General features: G+C 50.0%; 1 protein-coding gene across 3 annotated transcripts in view; it reads right to left on the minus strand.

Moving 5' to 3' along the window:
- Positions 1-6,797: 6,797 nt before the first annotated feature.
- Positions 6,798-17,370, minus strand: part of LOC144113141 (uncharacterized) — a 167,338-nt gene continuing 156,765 nt past the window's right edge. For all 3 annotated transcript variants that reach the window (XM_077646052.1, XM_077646054.1, XM_077646053.1), the window contains 2 exons: positions 16,737-16,881; positions 6,798-11,905 (listed from right to left, as the gene is read on the minus strand). In XM_077646052.1, coding sequence (XP_077502178.1) covers positions 11,121-11,905; positions 16,737-16,881 — 930 coding nt within the window. In that variant the 3' untranslated portion in view covers positions 6,798-11,120. The remainder of the gene's footprint in view (positions 11,906-16,736; positions 16,882-17,370) is intronic.

Genomic DNA, 17,370 nt, shown 5'->3' on the forward strand with positions numbered 1-17,370 from the left:
ATCGGCAAATAATCTCAAAAACATGGCATAGTTGTTACTCAAACCTCAACGTATGAGTGAGAGTTTGCAAATTGAAAGCTCAATGCCTTCCTTTATAGCGAGAAATGGCGCTGAAGAACGCGGCGGCGGTGCTGTATTTGGTCCGAAGCGGCCGTGCAGGGCGCCGCCATGTTTGTTTACGAGCGAACGGTAACTCTCCGCAACGCTAAAAGAGATTCCGTAAAGTGCTTGCGGACCGGTAAGTGGCGGCGCATGCGCAGACGTCGCTAGCCGGGCTCGGTAAACGGTAACGTAAACACGGTAACGATATGCTATAATTCTCTAACAGCTTCGTCGCTAATCCCTCAAAGCAATATTGTGTTCCAAAACTATTGTATTCGCCTTTGATTTGCACATTCTTCCCATCGCATAAAGTTTCAAGAGACAAATAGCTTTTGTTTTTCAGATATCAAGGCGATATACCAGGTGTTAAGCCTGACGAAGCAGCGCTCCGACGCAGTTGGACTGGCTTGGTTTTGGCTCGCCTTGTATTAGAATGGCTACAGCAGTGTCAGCATCTGTCCGTCGCGTACGTGCTATTAAAAAAAGGTTTTAAACGACATGCGTGTATTTAAGTATTTAGTACACATTGATAATTTTTTTTTTTCAAAATCCGAAGTAGCGATTGTGGCGCCACACAAGCTTGGCGTGAGACACGAGAACCATTTCAATGGCCATTGAGATTTGCCGTGTAGCAGCGACCCAACTCCTTCGAGTTCGATGGAGATTGAGAATCTCGAGACTCGAAGGCCCTCGACACGATGAGCATTGAAACTGGCCGTGTGACAGGGGTATAAGAAGTTTGCAGGCATAGGGTGGGCGCAGCTGGCAAAGAACAGGGTTAATTGGAGAGGCGTTTGCCCTGCAGTGGATGTGGTCAGGCTGGTGATGATGATGAAATGCTAGAGGCCCGTGTATTGTGCGATGTCAGTGTACGTTAAAGAACTCCAGGTGGTCGAAATTATCCGAAGCCCTCCACTACGGCGTCCCATAGCCCGAGTCGCTTTCGGACGTTAAACCCCCATAAACCATCAATAAGATGGTGATGATTATACTCTTGACCCTGCCGAGATTTGGGCGAACTTTATAACTAGAAATATCGAAGTAGAACACGTTCTTGGGCAAGTTGGTTCATAGCTTGAGTAGATGAAGCGCACAAAAACACAGCACACAGGAAAGGAAGACACGAGAAGCGCCTGTCTCGTGTCTTCCTTTCCTGTGTGCTGTGTTTTTGTGCGCTTCATCTACTCAAGAAATATCGAAGAATGCTGAAGGTGAAAAGAAATTTCCTCATCTCACATTTTTTTGGTAATAGCAGCACCAAGTTGTGGAATTTGCTTGCTGTCGAAGGGCGCAAAATTCAACGAATTTACGGCAGGCGCGCACCCGGCGGCACCGGTTGTCGCCATGGCGCGTCCAAGTTCGCGCAGCCGCAGATGCAATGAGCGCGCGCTGCCGCAAAAGTGTTTCATGAGCTTTCTTCGTGAAAACATACGGCTAATCAAAATAAATTAGCTGTTGATTTGTTTTGTTTTTGACTCATCTGTAACCACCGTGCTTTACACCTTTATGTAATGCCCCTAGGGGGGACTTTTAAGGTAATAAAATGAACTGAACAAAAAAAAGAGGGGGGGGGGGGGAAACTGAATTGATGACAGCTGGAAAGCCCTGCCGCTAGCGCCCACCAATCTGGCCGACTTTCGTGTTGTTTTTCACCTGGAACGCGTGGTCGACCCCGCCCGTTACGGCGGCTCTGTAAAAGCACTTTTGACAGTGGAGCGGAGAGAAGGCTGTACTAACCATCACCGGCGCCATCGTGGTGGCACTGCCAAGAAAGCTCGCACAAAGTCGGCACAAAAACGACGTCTCATTGCTTCAACGAGCTTCGAAATCTGCTCAAGGAGAATCTTTTTGTACTTTGAGGCACCCTGATCACGAAAACACCGCAGAGATGCGGCCTCTACTGGCCATCGGGGTGTCTGGTAAGAATAAAGTGGTCCGAAAAGACGTCGCCATTTTAGTACGCAATGTGAACTGTGGAAAGGGCATGCATTGGAGTGCTGCGGTCGCTCTCTCCGTATAGGGTCAGTATGTTAACGCTAAGAGTTCTGAGGTGCTTTTTCGTGATAAGCGAATCGCTGTTATGCATCGTTTAAAATTAGCGCAGTGGCGGTTCTTGCGCCCCATATAAAGTGGTCTGGATGTTCAGGAACGAGCCGCCGCAAGCGGTCGCCAGATTCCTCTCCCTGCCATTTTAATGGGGTAGCGTTAAGGCTCCCGTTCAGCGGAAAATCCGGCGTCGTCGTCGGCGCTGTGAGCGGAAACTCCCCGGAGAATCAGCCTATACACTCCATCTCGGTAGTTCCTCGAAGCGACTATACCACAGCTGCGACGAGTGCACAGGCGACGCTCTGACTATACAGAATGTGGCGCCAGTATAAAATTGGCATATGGCTAGCGTGAGGCACTCGGCTTTCGCTTAGTCTAATCTCCCCGTATAACAAAATGTATACGCGATATATATGCTTTATTTTACTCGTTCGGTCGAAAAGCCGTCGACGTAGTACTATTCGGCACCGCGTGTCAGAAATAATCGGGGGCTGCGCAAAAAAAAAAAAATCGTATCATGGTAATTTATGGTTCTAGTGATTGATGATTGATTTGTGATTGATAGGCCAAGGGGAGGTAAATAAATCATTGTAATTAATTTATTAAAGAAATAAAGAATTAAAAAGGGAGATTCAAAGGTGTCAAAGTGCTCAAAATGAAAAGCCAATGCTTGATGATGCTAATTAAGGGCATTTAAAGTGCGTAATTGGTCGATTAATTGAAACAACTGAAAAGTGAAATGCGTTTAAAGGTGTCAAACTGCTTTAGTGACCACTCCATTTTTGTATTTATATTGACGATTCTGCCGCTTCTAGGCTTAAAGAGGGGCGTCGATTTGTTGACAAAATGGTACTGGCTTTAACAGCCAGATGTCGCCACTAGGCCGAGATTATCATTGTGTCTTCCTTTGCATGCTAATGTGCGAATGTGGCAAATAGCGTAACGTCCCACAAAATCCTTGTGTTTACCGCACGTGTGCGTGCACATGGTTATGGTGCGTAGATAGTTGATTTATACTCTTTTCTAACCATGTCTGTGTGCGCCGCGAACAAACAACACGATGACTTGTGCGGAGGTACACGTTTAACGCGCAATCTCGATTGTTTGAGGAGGTCTCTACATTCCATAGTGCCACAAGGAACGTAGGAGAGTACAGTTGGGACACCTAGGTCAGACAACGCTATCGCGTCAGCACAACCTGCCCACCGGATTGTCAGCAAACTTACCACCATGGAAGTTAATGATTTGCCGCGAGAGGTCGCTCGGAAGAGCAACCTGGGTGCATAGCACGAGGCCCACCGGTGGCAGCACACCTGCCATCGCAGGGCAGTGGCGCATCGCTTAACCAGTGCACCACTGCGCCAGCAGTGATATGAGGACTCCCAGGGATCTATGAATGTAAAGTACGGAATGACCAATTCCGCATATATGGCCATTAACCAATTGACGCTATCGCGTCCTACTCTAAAAACTCCGGCGATTTTCGATGCCCACAGATGTCAATGAAATTTGCATCACAAGTTGTCGGTGTCAAGATTGTATGTGCCAAACGGTACAGCTGAGAGTGCTTTAGTTTTTTTTTTTTTCATAACGCAGATTCAAAGATAGCCTCCCGCACTGGCTACTCGCACCACGGCTACGGCCAACCCTGTGCTCGATGTCGTCACAGATTGGTAAGCAGGGCGGAGAAGTGTTCCTGTATATGCTCCCACAGGGAGCCCTACTCGGTGCGGCTTGTTACCGAGAGCACTGAAATCGGCACAGTTCCGAGAAATAGATGTGGGTTTGCCTGTAGACATGCGCTTGGTGCCCAGCCTGGCACGAGACTTGGGGCACGTACTCGGAACAGCCTGTCAAAGCATCGTGGGTTCACCTTGTGTAGTTCTAGCCCGCACTTAGTGCACCGAGGTCCTTGGAGCAATGGGTGGGATGTAAGAATCACTCGGGGAAAAGCAAGGCAGTGATTTAGCGCAAAATTCCCAACGACAAACGGATTCACGCTATCCAGCGCCTGAAATGGCCAGTGTGTGCTAGGAACATTTCACGCGGTACCACAGCCAAGGCAAGATGATTCTGATGGAGGAGCTTGGTCCCTCGAGTAGCGGGCCGTGGTTGGAGTTGGATGCTGTGCCGACGTTGCTTCCGTACGCGACGCCTTCTAAGCCACTGATATGTCAAGAGGCAGCAAAGAACAGTGAGCGAGCTAAGGTAATTAGATTAGAATGTTTTTCTTGTACTGAAATAACCCGGCTTCCTAAAATTACTGCAAGAGGCGAACAAAAACAACTGAGACTAATTGAAGCAGTTGAGTCAATATCGACGCAAGACAGGGAATGTGGACTAGCAGTAATGTTCGGTCCCCATCATAACCGCAGCGTCGTTGTTTGACGAGATATGTCACTATATATATATATATATATATATATATATATATATATATATATATATATATATATATATATATATATATATATATATATATATATATATATATATTCCACCCAATATGCTTCCTCCGGCAGTATTTTAGCTCTCATGGCGCGGCGCATACCTGTTCTGATTAGGGTGGTCCATGTAACCGTGACTGTAAAACAGTCGGTTTATGTCCGCTGATATTGCGGTAAAGATAGAACATTGGGAACAGCCGATGGTTAGATACAAGCGACTCTGGGCAGCCGACTGTGCAGAGCGGCGATCTGCCGACAGCACAGCCTTTCCCCTCTCAGCAATCTTGCGCTAAACTTATTGTCGAATCGTCGCCGTCACTGCATGGCGACATTGAAAAAGGATCGATGATTTCCGATGCTCCCTCCAACATGTGGTGATGCGCTTTTCGTACAGCCCGGCAGCAGGCGCATGCGGCTCGCTTGCCAACCTGTGTCGTCATCACTGACGCCACACAAAGCAGCTTTAAGGGCCGCGCGCGGGAGTTTCGATTCTGACTCAAGATTTTTCCTAAATTAATATTGTTGTTTGTGTACTGCAAAAAAATGAAGTCGCATACCCTGATGAGAAAGCCTTCAGCTATAGGTCAACCATTAACCCAATACGGGCAGGAAATCGCCGCAGTTGCCTTTAAGGCGGAGCTCAAGTGTCATCTCCAATTTTTTTTTTCTTGCGCATAATGTATCCCCGGCAGCGTCAGCTCTTGTCCACGTGACTTGGTGCCCGTATTGAGTTTTCGGTCACTTTCTTCGCGACTTCCAGAGAGTTCGGAACAGCCATCTTTGCTCAAAATGGATTGGAAGCCGACTGACGTTCGCAAAAGAGGGCTTGGGTTTTCAAAGAATATCCCGTAAGGCTGATTCACATTCAAGTGACTGAGCGAATTGAGCGGTTGAGCGGCGCGCCGCAGCGAAAGATGGAACCTCGCCGCTCGAGCAGCCCCTGCGATAATAATTAATAACTAATAATAATTGGTTTAGGGGGAAAGGAAATGGCGCAGTATCTGTCTCATACATGTGAACCGCACCGTAAGGGAAGGGTAAAGGAGGGAGTGAAAGAAGAAAGGAATAAAGAGGTGCCGTAGTGGAGGGCTCCGGAATAATTTCGACCACCTGGGGATCTTTAACGTGCACTGACATCGCACAGCACACAGGCGCCTTAGCGTTTTTCCTCCATAAAAACGCAGCCGCCGCGGTCGGGTTCGAACCCGGGAACTCCGGATCAGCAGCCGAGCGCGCTAACCACAAGCCACCGCGGCGACTCAAAACAGGTTTTTGCGCCGCGGCGGCAGGATTCGCTAGCGTTTTCGCTTGCATGTGAAACAGGCTTTAGGTAGGCCTACAGAGTGTATAACAGCAGCTACAACCGCGATATTTGGCGAACTATAATTAGCAGGCAGCAACACGCATCTGCGCACCAAAGTGGACAATACCCCAAACACTCTCAGTTGGTGGCCGCCACAGATTGCATGCATACACCCAAATGTCTTTGCTTTTTACCCATTCACCACCATCACTTATGGGAGACCCTTCCTGGCTTGAGGCCGTAGTATCTGTCCGTAGGCGAGTGTATGAGTTGCATGTAGATGTACTGTAGTGTTCAAATGTCGGCCTCACCGCTCCTTGCTAATGTTGTGCACAGTTGGCGGGTCCGGCCTTGCAGGGTTACTTTCCCTTTTTAACGAAAGTCGCACATTATGTTGTTCAAATATTTAAGTAAGGTTAGAAAAGTGTTATCGCAACGTATCACGAACATTAAGGGGAAAAAAGGCACCATTTGACCAAAACAAAGAAGTAACATTCCACGGTATCAGTGCTGTAGTCCTTCTCAAAACCCTTGGCTTACATGTTACATTTAAATCAAAATTTCAGAGATCATTAAAAATAAATCATGTCGAAGGAGAATGTTGTGTGATGACATACATTGAATACCTACTGGGCCGTGGCTGGAGCGAGACAGCAGCATTTGGGGGTCATTGGAGAGGCTGTTGGCCTGCAGTATAGGTCAACTCGGATAGTACATACCTTTCCATGCTTCTCCACGGCGTGGCATCACTCTGTGTAGCAGCCCCTAGGGACGCGCTCGCTACAAGCAGCGGCATACGCCTTAATGCGGCGACGCAGAGAGGGCCACTGCGTTCTGCGTCACAGCGGGCAGGGGCACTCGACGTTGAGGTAGAGAAACAACATCGCTGTGGACTCGGGTTGAAAACGCTCAACGCATCATTTTATTTTAACAATGTTACAATCGTAGCCTGTCATTTATATATTCAAAATACGCAAGAATTTCTTTAAATACACGCACAAGTGAGAGACACGTCTGAAACAAGCACAAAAAAAAGAAACTGGTGGGGAACGAGGCGATGTGCGTATGAACAAGTGAGTCGCGCGGCTGGAATGACCTCTCCTAGAGCACGCACTAGTGCCTTCCATGGTCGGAGATGGGGCAGGAGGGGCACGTGCCAGATTGAATTCACGAAGGGCAGCCGAAAAGCAGCCGGAACACCGATACGCTCTCGCGGGTTTACTGAAGAAATCTCGACTGTTCCTAGCTAGTATCTGTTGTAATCCCTGCGCGGTTCAGCAGTGTGTTTTATCTCCTCCAGCGGGAAACACACCACGCCGAAAGGTGATAATGATGGTGGTATTGAATTTTTTATGGCCCAAGGGCATCTGCGGCCAAAGTGTTCTTCGTTTCCTCAAGGTGGGGTCAAAGACCCATTTCCCAAGCATTTCACCCTCATTAAGCCGAGAACGAGGCCACCACGCCTAAAGGGTGGTAAATGGAGGAGGCGTCTCTTTTATGCTGCAATTGCGTTGTTCCTGCATTTTTTCTCTGAATTTCAGCGGTTCAAAAAATCGTTCGGCTGGCCCGTGAGCCACGCACACAACGCAAACTGGAGCGCAGTCGTTCAGTCCAGTTAAACTGTCATTAAATGGTCTCCTGGGCCTCTGCCAAGCTTCTTTGTGCACAGATTTCAGCCCTGCGTGACCACCCTGATTGATTGATTGATTGGTTGATTGATTGATTGAACTTTCGGCACCACTATTTTTTGTTTTCATTACATTACATTACATGCGGCTTAGCGGGAAGCGTGACGAACCGCTTTCCTCCGTCGACGCATCTTTCGTTTCGGCGCGGATGGATCGCATCACACCACGCAGTTCATCTTTGGCGAGACACTCATGTTTGACTCTGAACATGCAACCGCCTCGTCAGCGGCAGACGGCCCGCTGCCTGCCACGACACTCGCTAGGCGGCGCACAACGGCACTTGCTCTGCATATTTGTAGTGCTCGTCGGGTTGCTTTTCGGCTGCCCTTGCAAATGGAAAAAAAGAAAAAAAAGCGGGAGAACGACAGGCAATGCGAAAAAGGAATGTAGAGTGACATGCGCCCGTGCGCGGCGCGTGAAGGCGAGCTCCGTGCGCTCTTCCCCTCGGGAGCGAGATCATGGGGCCTGGTTAAGTACAGTGTGACCGTTCACCGCATCTCTCTCTCCGGCCGACGACGCGACCTTCTTCGCAGTTGTTCGCCTGGGGAGCAAGGCTGCACGAGCGGTGACCGCTTCTGCCAATAACAGCACTGGCAACATCGCCACAGGCGTTCTGGACGGAATCTGCAGGTGCGCAACACTCTTCATGGAAACGAACGTGCATTGTGTTTTTTCCCAACAAGTCACAGTCATCAAGGTGATCGTTAATGCATTTCGCTTTTGTTGCGACGGCGTCTCGGGGCGGGTGAACGTGTAAAGCATGCGCTGACAGGGAGTGGGGTCTGACAGAGTCGTGGCCCGACTTGTTCATTCTCTCTTCCACGGCAGGTTGCACTGCAGACAGAACACTGTCCAGCGGCATAGTTTCGCGAAAACCATCACACCCTCTGTCCGCTCTTTCGAACGTCACAGCCACGACGCCACTCGAGGCCACGAGCGGCGTGGTTTGATTTTGCCCATAAAGACCACAACAATTCCAGTAACACAGCCCGCCTCGCAACACTGCATGGAATTCTCGACGTCCGACGGGCGGGCTCATGGACAGCTTAGTCAGTCTTCGAAAGGCCACCTGCCAAACTGCCCTCGAATGCGCTACCATGTAAACGAATATCACTTAAAGCACCCAAAGGTGGCTTTACACAATGGAAGAAAAAAACACATGAAAAAAAAATCGGGAACAAACTTTGTGGACGGAAACGGCAGGCTTCACCTGCTGTCAGTAAAATCAACGTTATGCTATTCTGAAGGTGCCGTGAGGCGGGGGAAGAAGGCAAGCTTCAGTTACAGTGCTTGAGAGGTGTTGGCCTTTTCCGCTGTTCTTTACTTATCGCCTTATTGCTCCGACACGCCTTGCGAGACGCCTTCGTATCGACTTGGGATTGTCAAAAAAGTTAATGCTCTGGGACATGTAAGGCACTCGATGTTCGCAATTGTGCATGCAACGGTGGCGCTGCTGATTTGCACACTGCCTCGTTGGGTTAGTTGGCGCTGCTTCCAGAACACTTCCCCGTTTTCGGCATGGATTAGTGGAGTCGGTGGGCCTCGGCTGTGGCGGTAAGACCGAGCGAGTGTGGGCTACTTGCGGTTCGCCAAGGAAATTTGAGGCGGCGGCTAACGCTGCCCTTGGGACGAACGACAGATGTCTTCAAAGCAGTCAAGCGACTAGCCCGCTGTAGCTCTCCTGTTCTCTTCCGGCGAGGAAGCGCGATTTATCGAGGCAAAAAACAACGTGGTCGGCCCCCTCGTTTTCCCCTCATGAACGCTCTAGCTTCATTGGTGAAACAGTATTAACAAAATTAGCCGAGACGTACGGAAGCCGCCGTAAGAACTGACAAGCTGACAGCGTTTCATTCGAATGAGAGCAGATCCTCCACGGTGAGCACGACTTCTCCCTCCGCATCGGCTTGAAATCACTTCAAGCCCGTTCAGAGGTACGTCTCGCCGAATTTTTCCGGGAGTGAAACTCGACGATTCCTCGCGGACCGGCAGCCGCCCGCGAACACAGAGTGCTGGGTGTTCGCTGCGGAGCAACATTCGCGAATTCGATTGCGTCACACTGGCGTCTCTGTCAAGTTGCGCGAACGGAAAAGTGCGGCGGCACGGCACGGACAGGACACACGACGGCGAGGTCTCGCCGCGTGCGTCGTTCCGCGCCCTGGTTAGCTGCGACAGAGGCCAGTTAAAGAGCACCGCGGGTGGGGGAAATGCGAGGGGAAAAAGCAGCAACACGGTCCGCGCACGGGTGGCTACACTGTCCGACACAGTGCTCCGCTGGGGGAGGGCACCTCAAGGCGGGAGGGGGACGGACGCAGCCTGATCAGGTACTGGCCCAGTGCGGAAAGGACGGGGAAAGTGCCAGAAGTCACTTGGAATGGTTTGTACTAGAATGCCCACAGCCCCGATGCGCGTGTATACGCGAAATTGACACACACACACACACACACACACACACACACACACACACACACACACACACACACACGCACACACACACGCGCACACACACAGACACACACACACACACGTGTCGACATTTCTATATATATATATATACTTATGTCTATATATATATATATATTCAAGGCTCGAAGTGAACCGCTCGCCTGGTTCGAAGGTTTTATCACAGTGGGAATAGAAGAAACATTAAACGCTTAAAAACAACGACAGTATCATTCGAAACATGCGCATGAAGGCCTGTCTGGGAATGGATGCAGTGTGTGAATTTTGTACAATGATCCAGGCCACCAGTGAGCAGTGACAGTCTTCGTGGCGCACAAGCAGCGATTTGGGCGGGCAGGCTGCGTGTGAGGGACGAAATGTACAGGGAGCGTGTCGGCGACCACCGCCGCCTTGGCGCCAGCGACGACCCCGGCAGCAGCGCTCTGCACGTCGTCGGCCGGGACTCGCGGACAGGCGGCGGACGCACGGACCGCGCACTACCGGTGGCGCGAGGCGTAATACTGGTGGCGGCTCGGACCGTACGAGTCGCCCGGCCAATGGCGGCAAGGACGCTCCTTTGACGCCATCTCTCGAGCAGGAAGCGCAGATGAAAAGAGCGGTCGTCGAGGTGGCGGAACGTATCGCAGAAAGGCACGATTCTGGTGGCGGTATGGAACAGTCGGTGGTCCACGTCTGAGAAGGGCACAGATCATAGGAACATTGGAAACAGGATACGCGAAGACGAGGAGGAACGAGTTAGAAGACCGACAGATCGCAACGAGACGCTTGGCTACCAAGTCTTCTGCAATGCCCTAGTGAATCGAAAAAGAAGGGGGGACGGTAAAAGGCAGACTTTGATGGGACCAGAGCGGCTCCCTGGAAGACGAAGGACTATAACAAAGAGCAGGCTCACACAAGTTTCCCTGTCGTCGACATAGTTCTCTCTCTGTGGTCCATAAGCGTCATTTTTTGTGGGGCATATATTACACAGTATTAGAGCTCTGACACACGCTCTGCAACCTCATTTGGGCGGCGGTGGCGAGTCCCTATGAACACGTGGACGGCTGGCGAAAGGGGGGGGGGGGGGGGTTGGCATCACTTCTTGGCGCTCCTCAGGTCGAGCGGGATCTCGGCGCCTGATGAGGAGGGCGCCAGCAGCGCGGGCTTGACGTCGCAGTCCTGGGCGTCGACGTCATCGGCGTGGCCACCGGCGGGTGAGGCGCTGGGGGAGCACGGCTTGCGCACCGACAGGTCGATGGGTTTTTCCTGCTCGGGCAGGTCAGCCAGGCACTCGCCGTTCACGACCAGCGTCGATGGGTGGAGAAAGTCCCTGTACGGCTTCAGCGGAGCGAGCGGCAGGTAACGCGGCGAGTACGGGTACGCAACGGCACCCCCGCCATCAGCGTAAAGCTTGGAAAGGCCGTTGTGCGTGACGGGGGCCTTGCCGAAGAAGACGCCGGCGCCCGGATGGAAGAAGAATTTGCTCGGATGAAGGGGCGAAATTGGCGACACGGGAGACATGGGGTGGTACGTGAACGCGTCCGTGTTGGTCGGACTCTCCCCGTTGGACGACTTGGTCTCGAAGGCCGACGGCGTGGACGCAAACGTGCTGGCCGAAGACGACGGCGGGGGGTACGATGACGCCGGGGACGAAGGTGGCTTGTCCGACGACAGCGGCGAGCTGGTGCCGTTACCTTCCTCGGTCTTGGCACCGTAGCCCAGCATGTCCTTGTCGTAGAGCGCCGTGAGCGGGTGGGCAGCCGCCGACGCGGCCGCGCCCAGTTGGTGATGCTGCTCGGCGATGCGGGAGTTCATTTCCGCCTGGTCCTGGATCAAGCAGTGGATCTTGAACCAGTTGGACCGCCGCCCGTACCGGGACCCTGCGCAACAAACCAGACACGAGCGCTCTTAGGCCCCGCATGCCCGAGAGCGAAGCGGCGGCTGCACAAATCGCGCACGCTTGGCACGCAGGCAAAACGGCTGCGTGGCTGGTGCCGAGCCTCAGCTGTTTCGACGTGTGAATGGCTTCGTGAATCGAAGTCTGTTCGTTACCAGGAATCCGGGACAGCTGTGTACCACCACGCGACGCATGACGAGGAACTATTGACTGTAGACAGAGCCGCTCTCCGGCGCGGCCATTTTCTGCCGGCTGTCGAAACGCGGTGCGGGCGTTTCTTTGGGGGACTGCGGGGTTGCGGCTGCGCCTGCATATAGCCGCGATTTACTGCCTTTCGGGCGCTAAAAGGACACTGCCGAGCATGCTTCGACAGCGCGGTTGTGTTGCACTGAGTTATCAAAGGGATGAAATTGATACGTTAATCATGACATTTAGTTTGACATTCACGTTAATTGTGCCGGCGCTTAGCACGCGTTCGTTCTATCGCTACCGTCTTGGTGCTCCATCGCAGAGAAGGCTTTTTGGTCGATATCAAACATTAGGTGCATGGCTATAGCATAGAGTTCCAATTCCAGTGTGCTCTTAATCCTTCCTTCTGGACTGAAGTGAGTAGCAGGGCTAACAGAAAACAAATTTTATCGAGCTGTATGCTAGCTGGCGCATAAAAAGTACTTTCGCTTAATTTATTAAAGCTTGAATAAATATTAGCAGAGAAGCCAGCTTTCACGAATTCCGCGGCTCTGAGTGACGTTCGTTTTATTCCGAAACTCTCGGCGCGTCTGACAGCGTCGCGTAGCTGTTTGACAAGTGTCATAGAATGTAATAAAATCATATATATTTTGCTGCGATCCAGGCAGACACCGACAGAAAAAAGATACCACGGTCAGCCCTTTATCCCGCCGATCCCTCTGACATACGTGCGGAAATATAGCAACTTAAATTGGTAGCGGTCGTCCTTGCATTTCCGTGCACGACATGTGCTTAATGGAAACAATAGCAAGTTCAGCGAAGGCGTACGAAAGCACGCGCTTCGCCTGGACAGTCTGCAGCTGGCCTATCCAGTTAGCGCTTGCACATCACTGCGCCGTCTTGTCAAATCAATACATCTAGATTCTGATGCATAAAATTATCACAGACGGTAACGCACGTAAACAACGGCAACAAACGACACGCCAGCGGAGAAATCTGCTTTTCAGTCCGCACCCTACCTGGTCGACTACCCTCGGATTTCACATTCGAGTAACAATGCGCGTCAGATAACCGCAGTACTGTCTGGTAGAGGGAAAATGTGAGGAGTGATGGACAGCACACGCACAAACACTAGGTGATGCAGCGCATCAATGAAGGAAGCGAAGAACACGTAAACGCGCGTTATACGCGTGGCGCCGGCGCGACCCGCAGTCCACCGGGCCGCGCGCGCCGGCAGATGGCGACTGGTGTCGAGAGTAGGAGCGCGCCCGCAGCCTGCGTGCGAGGGTAAAAAAAAAAATCTGGTCTATATTCTTTCCTGAAGAAAAAAAAACGTCATTACGGGGCGAAATATCGTTAGGCTACGGCGTGACGCATACGTGCGTGCGGACGCATTGGCTTATATAGCCCTGCAGCGTGAGATAGGATTACCGTGTTGTGAAAATGCCAATTAAACACGAACATGACATTGAAGAATGGAAAGTTAGATCCCTGTTCTATTTAAAGCCTCCGGTAAAAAAAAAAAAGCGATTGGAGCTGTAGATTCTTCAAAAATCGTGTTTTGTCACCCGAAAGGGCTATAAACTTTCTTTTCATGGGCGCCGATTGTCTAAATTTTGAATGGTTTCAGAATAAATATTAGGCGAGGCATCGAGACGCCGCTGCCTTTGATGCGTGCGGGAGATCCTCTAGAACCTAAATCGTGTGGAAAAACCCAGTATGTTATCCGTGAGATTAGTTATACAAAAAAAAAACAAATCGACTTCCATTGAATCGCTATAGGCCGCAAGGCTTCGCAGCTCTAGCTAGGAATTGTCCCAAATTACTGATAACGAGTACTACTGCGTTCTTCCATTCCGTTTTTCAGCGCAAAGCTGTCTTTAGCCGCCATGTTCCAGACACCCGCAGTTTTATCACGCAGTTGTCACGCTGAAATTTCTGGATGCATCTGTCACGAAAAAACGACGCGGTTAGTAAATTAAAGCTCAATAATACAGTTGTTACAAATAACTTCTTTATAGCGACAGCCTCTAATGACCACTTCTCTGTATTCCTGAGTGATAGTAACCCAGTTCTCAAATTCCAAGCCACCCGCCTAAATTTACCGGATCTAGTCATCAAGGAGGCGGGTATTTTCTCGTCCCTATTACGCCTGAACACAAAAAAAAAAAATCTTCTGGAACCGATGACTTCCCAAACGCCTTCCTTTAGATACGCCGAGTGGTGGACTACCTTTTCGTAATCTTCACTGAAAGCCTATTACAGAAGTTCCAAGCGATTGGAAGATGGCTAACGCGATACCTGTCCATAAATCAGGCGATAAGCTTTTCGTGAGACCAATTTCGCTGCTATGTACTTCCAGTAATGTGATGGAACACTTTTCTTTTCAAGCATGTAAGCTCATTTCTAGAAGGCAACCGTTTTTTTTTTTAGGAAATTCAACACAGATTTTGGCAAGGTTTATCGTCAGTGACGCACATAATTCATATCACAAATTAAGTTATGATGACACTAAAAACAATGGACAGACAGGCCTAATTTTCATTGACTTTGAAAAAGCCTTTGACCGGGTATCGCACTATAACCTGTTGTTAAACAGACAATGATATTCAACAACCATGAAGTCGTACAATGGCTAGACTCTTGTCTTACATAACGGCACCAGTTTATTCAGATACCTGATTCGAATTCCCCAACAGCACCGGACCTTTCAGGGGTCCCCCAGGGCTCAGTCCTTGGGCCGCTTCTCTTCCTTATTTACTTGAACGACCTGTCCTTCAATTCACGTGTGCGATGCCGATTCTTTGCTAACGATTGTATCGCATCTGCCAAACATCAGACACATTTAAGCGACTGTCTAACAGCGGCTTAACTGGTGTCGCACTTAGCAAATGGATATAAACACCTACAAATGCAGCAAAACAACCGTAACGCGAAAGAAAGAACCACTACAGCGCATATACAAAATTGACAGCCTTCCGACAAAACCCTTTGATCACATAAAATGCCTCGGTGTAATGATAACGTCGAGCCTGAACAGCAGCGTAAAATAAAATCCACTGCTTCAGCCGCATTCAAAAAGCTCTGGTTATTCAAGTACCGCGTAAAGCACTCCACGAGCAATTGGCAGCATACACATCGCGGGTACGGCCACTAATCGAATACGTCGATGTTGTCTGGGGCCCGCACATTAAACAGACGTTAACCCACTTGAAAGCGTCCAAAGGAACTCGCTACGGTTTATTTATCACGCATATGGGAGCCAGGTTTCAGTAAGTGATCTGGGCCTCCCGCCCTAGAATCGCGTCTCAAAGTGCATAGGCAAAAAATGCTGTCCAACATAATACATAAAATTGATGTTTCAGAGCTTCACGCAATACAACACAACGCGCCACACCTGAAACAAGCATGAGAGGCGAGTTGTGATGTCAAAATGAAGCTTATTCATTTTCACTCTTTCCACGCACCATTTTCGAGTGGAACCGGCTGGTATGTGGCATTAGCAACATGTTACCGCAAAAATCTCTTTGTCCGCTGCTTCTTTGCATGTGTCACGTTAGTGTGTCTAGTGTGTAGTGGACTTGCTTTCCTGCTGTTCGCCTAGTCTGCTTGACGTTGTGTAATTTGCGTGTATTCACTCACAGCGGTATCATCTTGCCCCGTCATTTGCTGTACTTTCATACATTGTACCACCTTCTGCCATGACTACCACAAGGCAGTCAGCAATACCCTTGAAATAAATAAATAAATAGCCTTGAGCAAGCAGAGCGACTGTGCTTAGTCAGCAATACCCTTGAAATAAATAAATAAATAGCCTTGAGCAAGCAGAGCGACTGTGCTTACATTCTGACACATATCAAGTGATTGGACTGTGCTTTTAGTTTTCGAAAATTCGGCGGACTTTCTTCAGTGTTTATTTCAGGCGGATTTTTTCTGTGAGTATTATTATAATCATACTTGGAGCTGTGCTTGCAGAAGGAAATGATGTCATTAACCGTCGGACAAAACCTCAAGTGAAAGTTGGCTTTCAAAATGGGTTGTCTTGTTATCGTTGAACTGCTGCGCTGGGTAGAGAAAGAGTACGGGACTGCCGCTTAACAGCCGCGATAGCCAGAACATGTCACTTTCTCGGGGCATTTAAGCCCGGTTTACGGTAATTAAGTGTCCCCATATGCAGTGGAGAAAGCTACTTGAACAAGTAACTGCCCTGTAGGCAGGTGGGGATTGTGAACAGGGCTACGCTAACATTTACGACGCCTGACAAGGAGGTACGCGAAGTTGCCGGTGAGCAGAGGTGTAAGGTAGCGGAACAATGCCTCAAAACGCACTACTGCGCGACTTAATCCACAGGTACCGCAGTCTCAACACGCTCATGGTTGGCGTACTTCAATTTTATCCTTTAACCGAATGTAACTCTAACACAATAGCTAGCTACCTGTGGCATGCATGGCAAGGACACTGATCTCTTTCGGTTAAACCGAATCTCGAAACTTCAATTCGGCGTACTTTTTTTTTCTTGTTTGAACCAAAATGTCCAACGTCTACACTCGTCGCACGCATGGTGCGCTAGGTTCTTAGAGTGAACTTTTTTTTTTTTTCAAACAATAAACACCGTGAATACGCACCGCTTTTTGACATGCCGACCATGAGGCATTTCTTGAGTCTACAGCTCTTGCAAGAGGTCCTGTTCTTCTTGTTGATAACGCACTGGCCACTGTTCTTGCAGTCTCCAAGCGCCGATAGATTGTTGTACGTCCGGCCAAAGAAGGACTGCAAAGAGAGAGCATGCCACCCGTCACCGACCATTCGTCGGCTGGCCTCCAACAGCCATCACGCCCTGACCGGCTGCAGTGTGGCACTGCGCCCGCCGTCAGGGCCCTTTGCTGGGGCGCAGGCGCAGAGTGATCGGATTTCATCCAGTACGCTGCAGCCCTGCTTCTCGCTACACTTTCCAGCTTAGCCAATACGCACGCAGAGAGTAAGCTTCCGTCTACTGGCATCTTTTGTCTGCGCAGTTTTAATGCGAAAGCATTACTAGGCTATGTCGGCGAAAAAGTGTCCGCAAAGGTGGAAGCGAAATGTAAAAGATGTCGAGATCTGAGAGCTACTGCGCCCTTTCCTTTCGTAACGTTTTCCTTTCCTCTAAGCACACACTTTCGTGGGGTTGAGGTGTCCACCGAGATGTGGATGCCCGAGAACTACTGCGCCCTTTCCTTTCGTAACGTTTCCTTTCCTCTAAGCACACACTTTCGTGGGGTT

The sequence above is a fragment of the Amblyomma americanum genome, chromosome 1, assembly GCF_052857255.1.
Source record: "Amblyomma americanum isolate KBUSLIRL-KWMA chromosome 1, ASM5285725v1, whole genome shotgun sequence".
Taxonomy (NCBI): domain Eukaryota; kingdom Metazoa; phylum Arthropoda; class Arachnida; order Ixodida; family Ixodidae; genus Amblyomma; species Amblyomma americanum.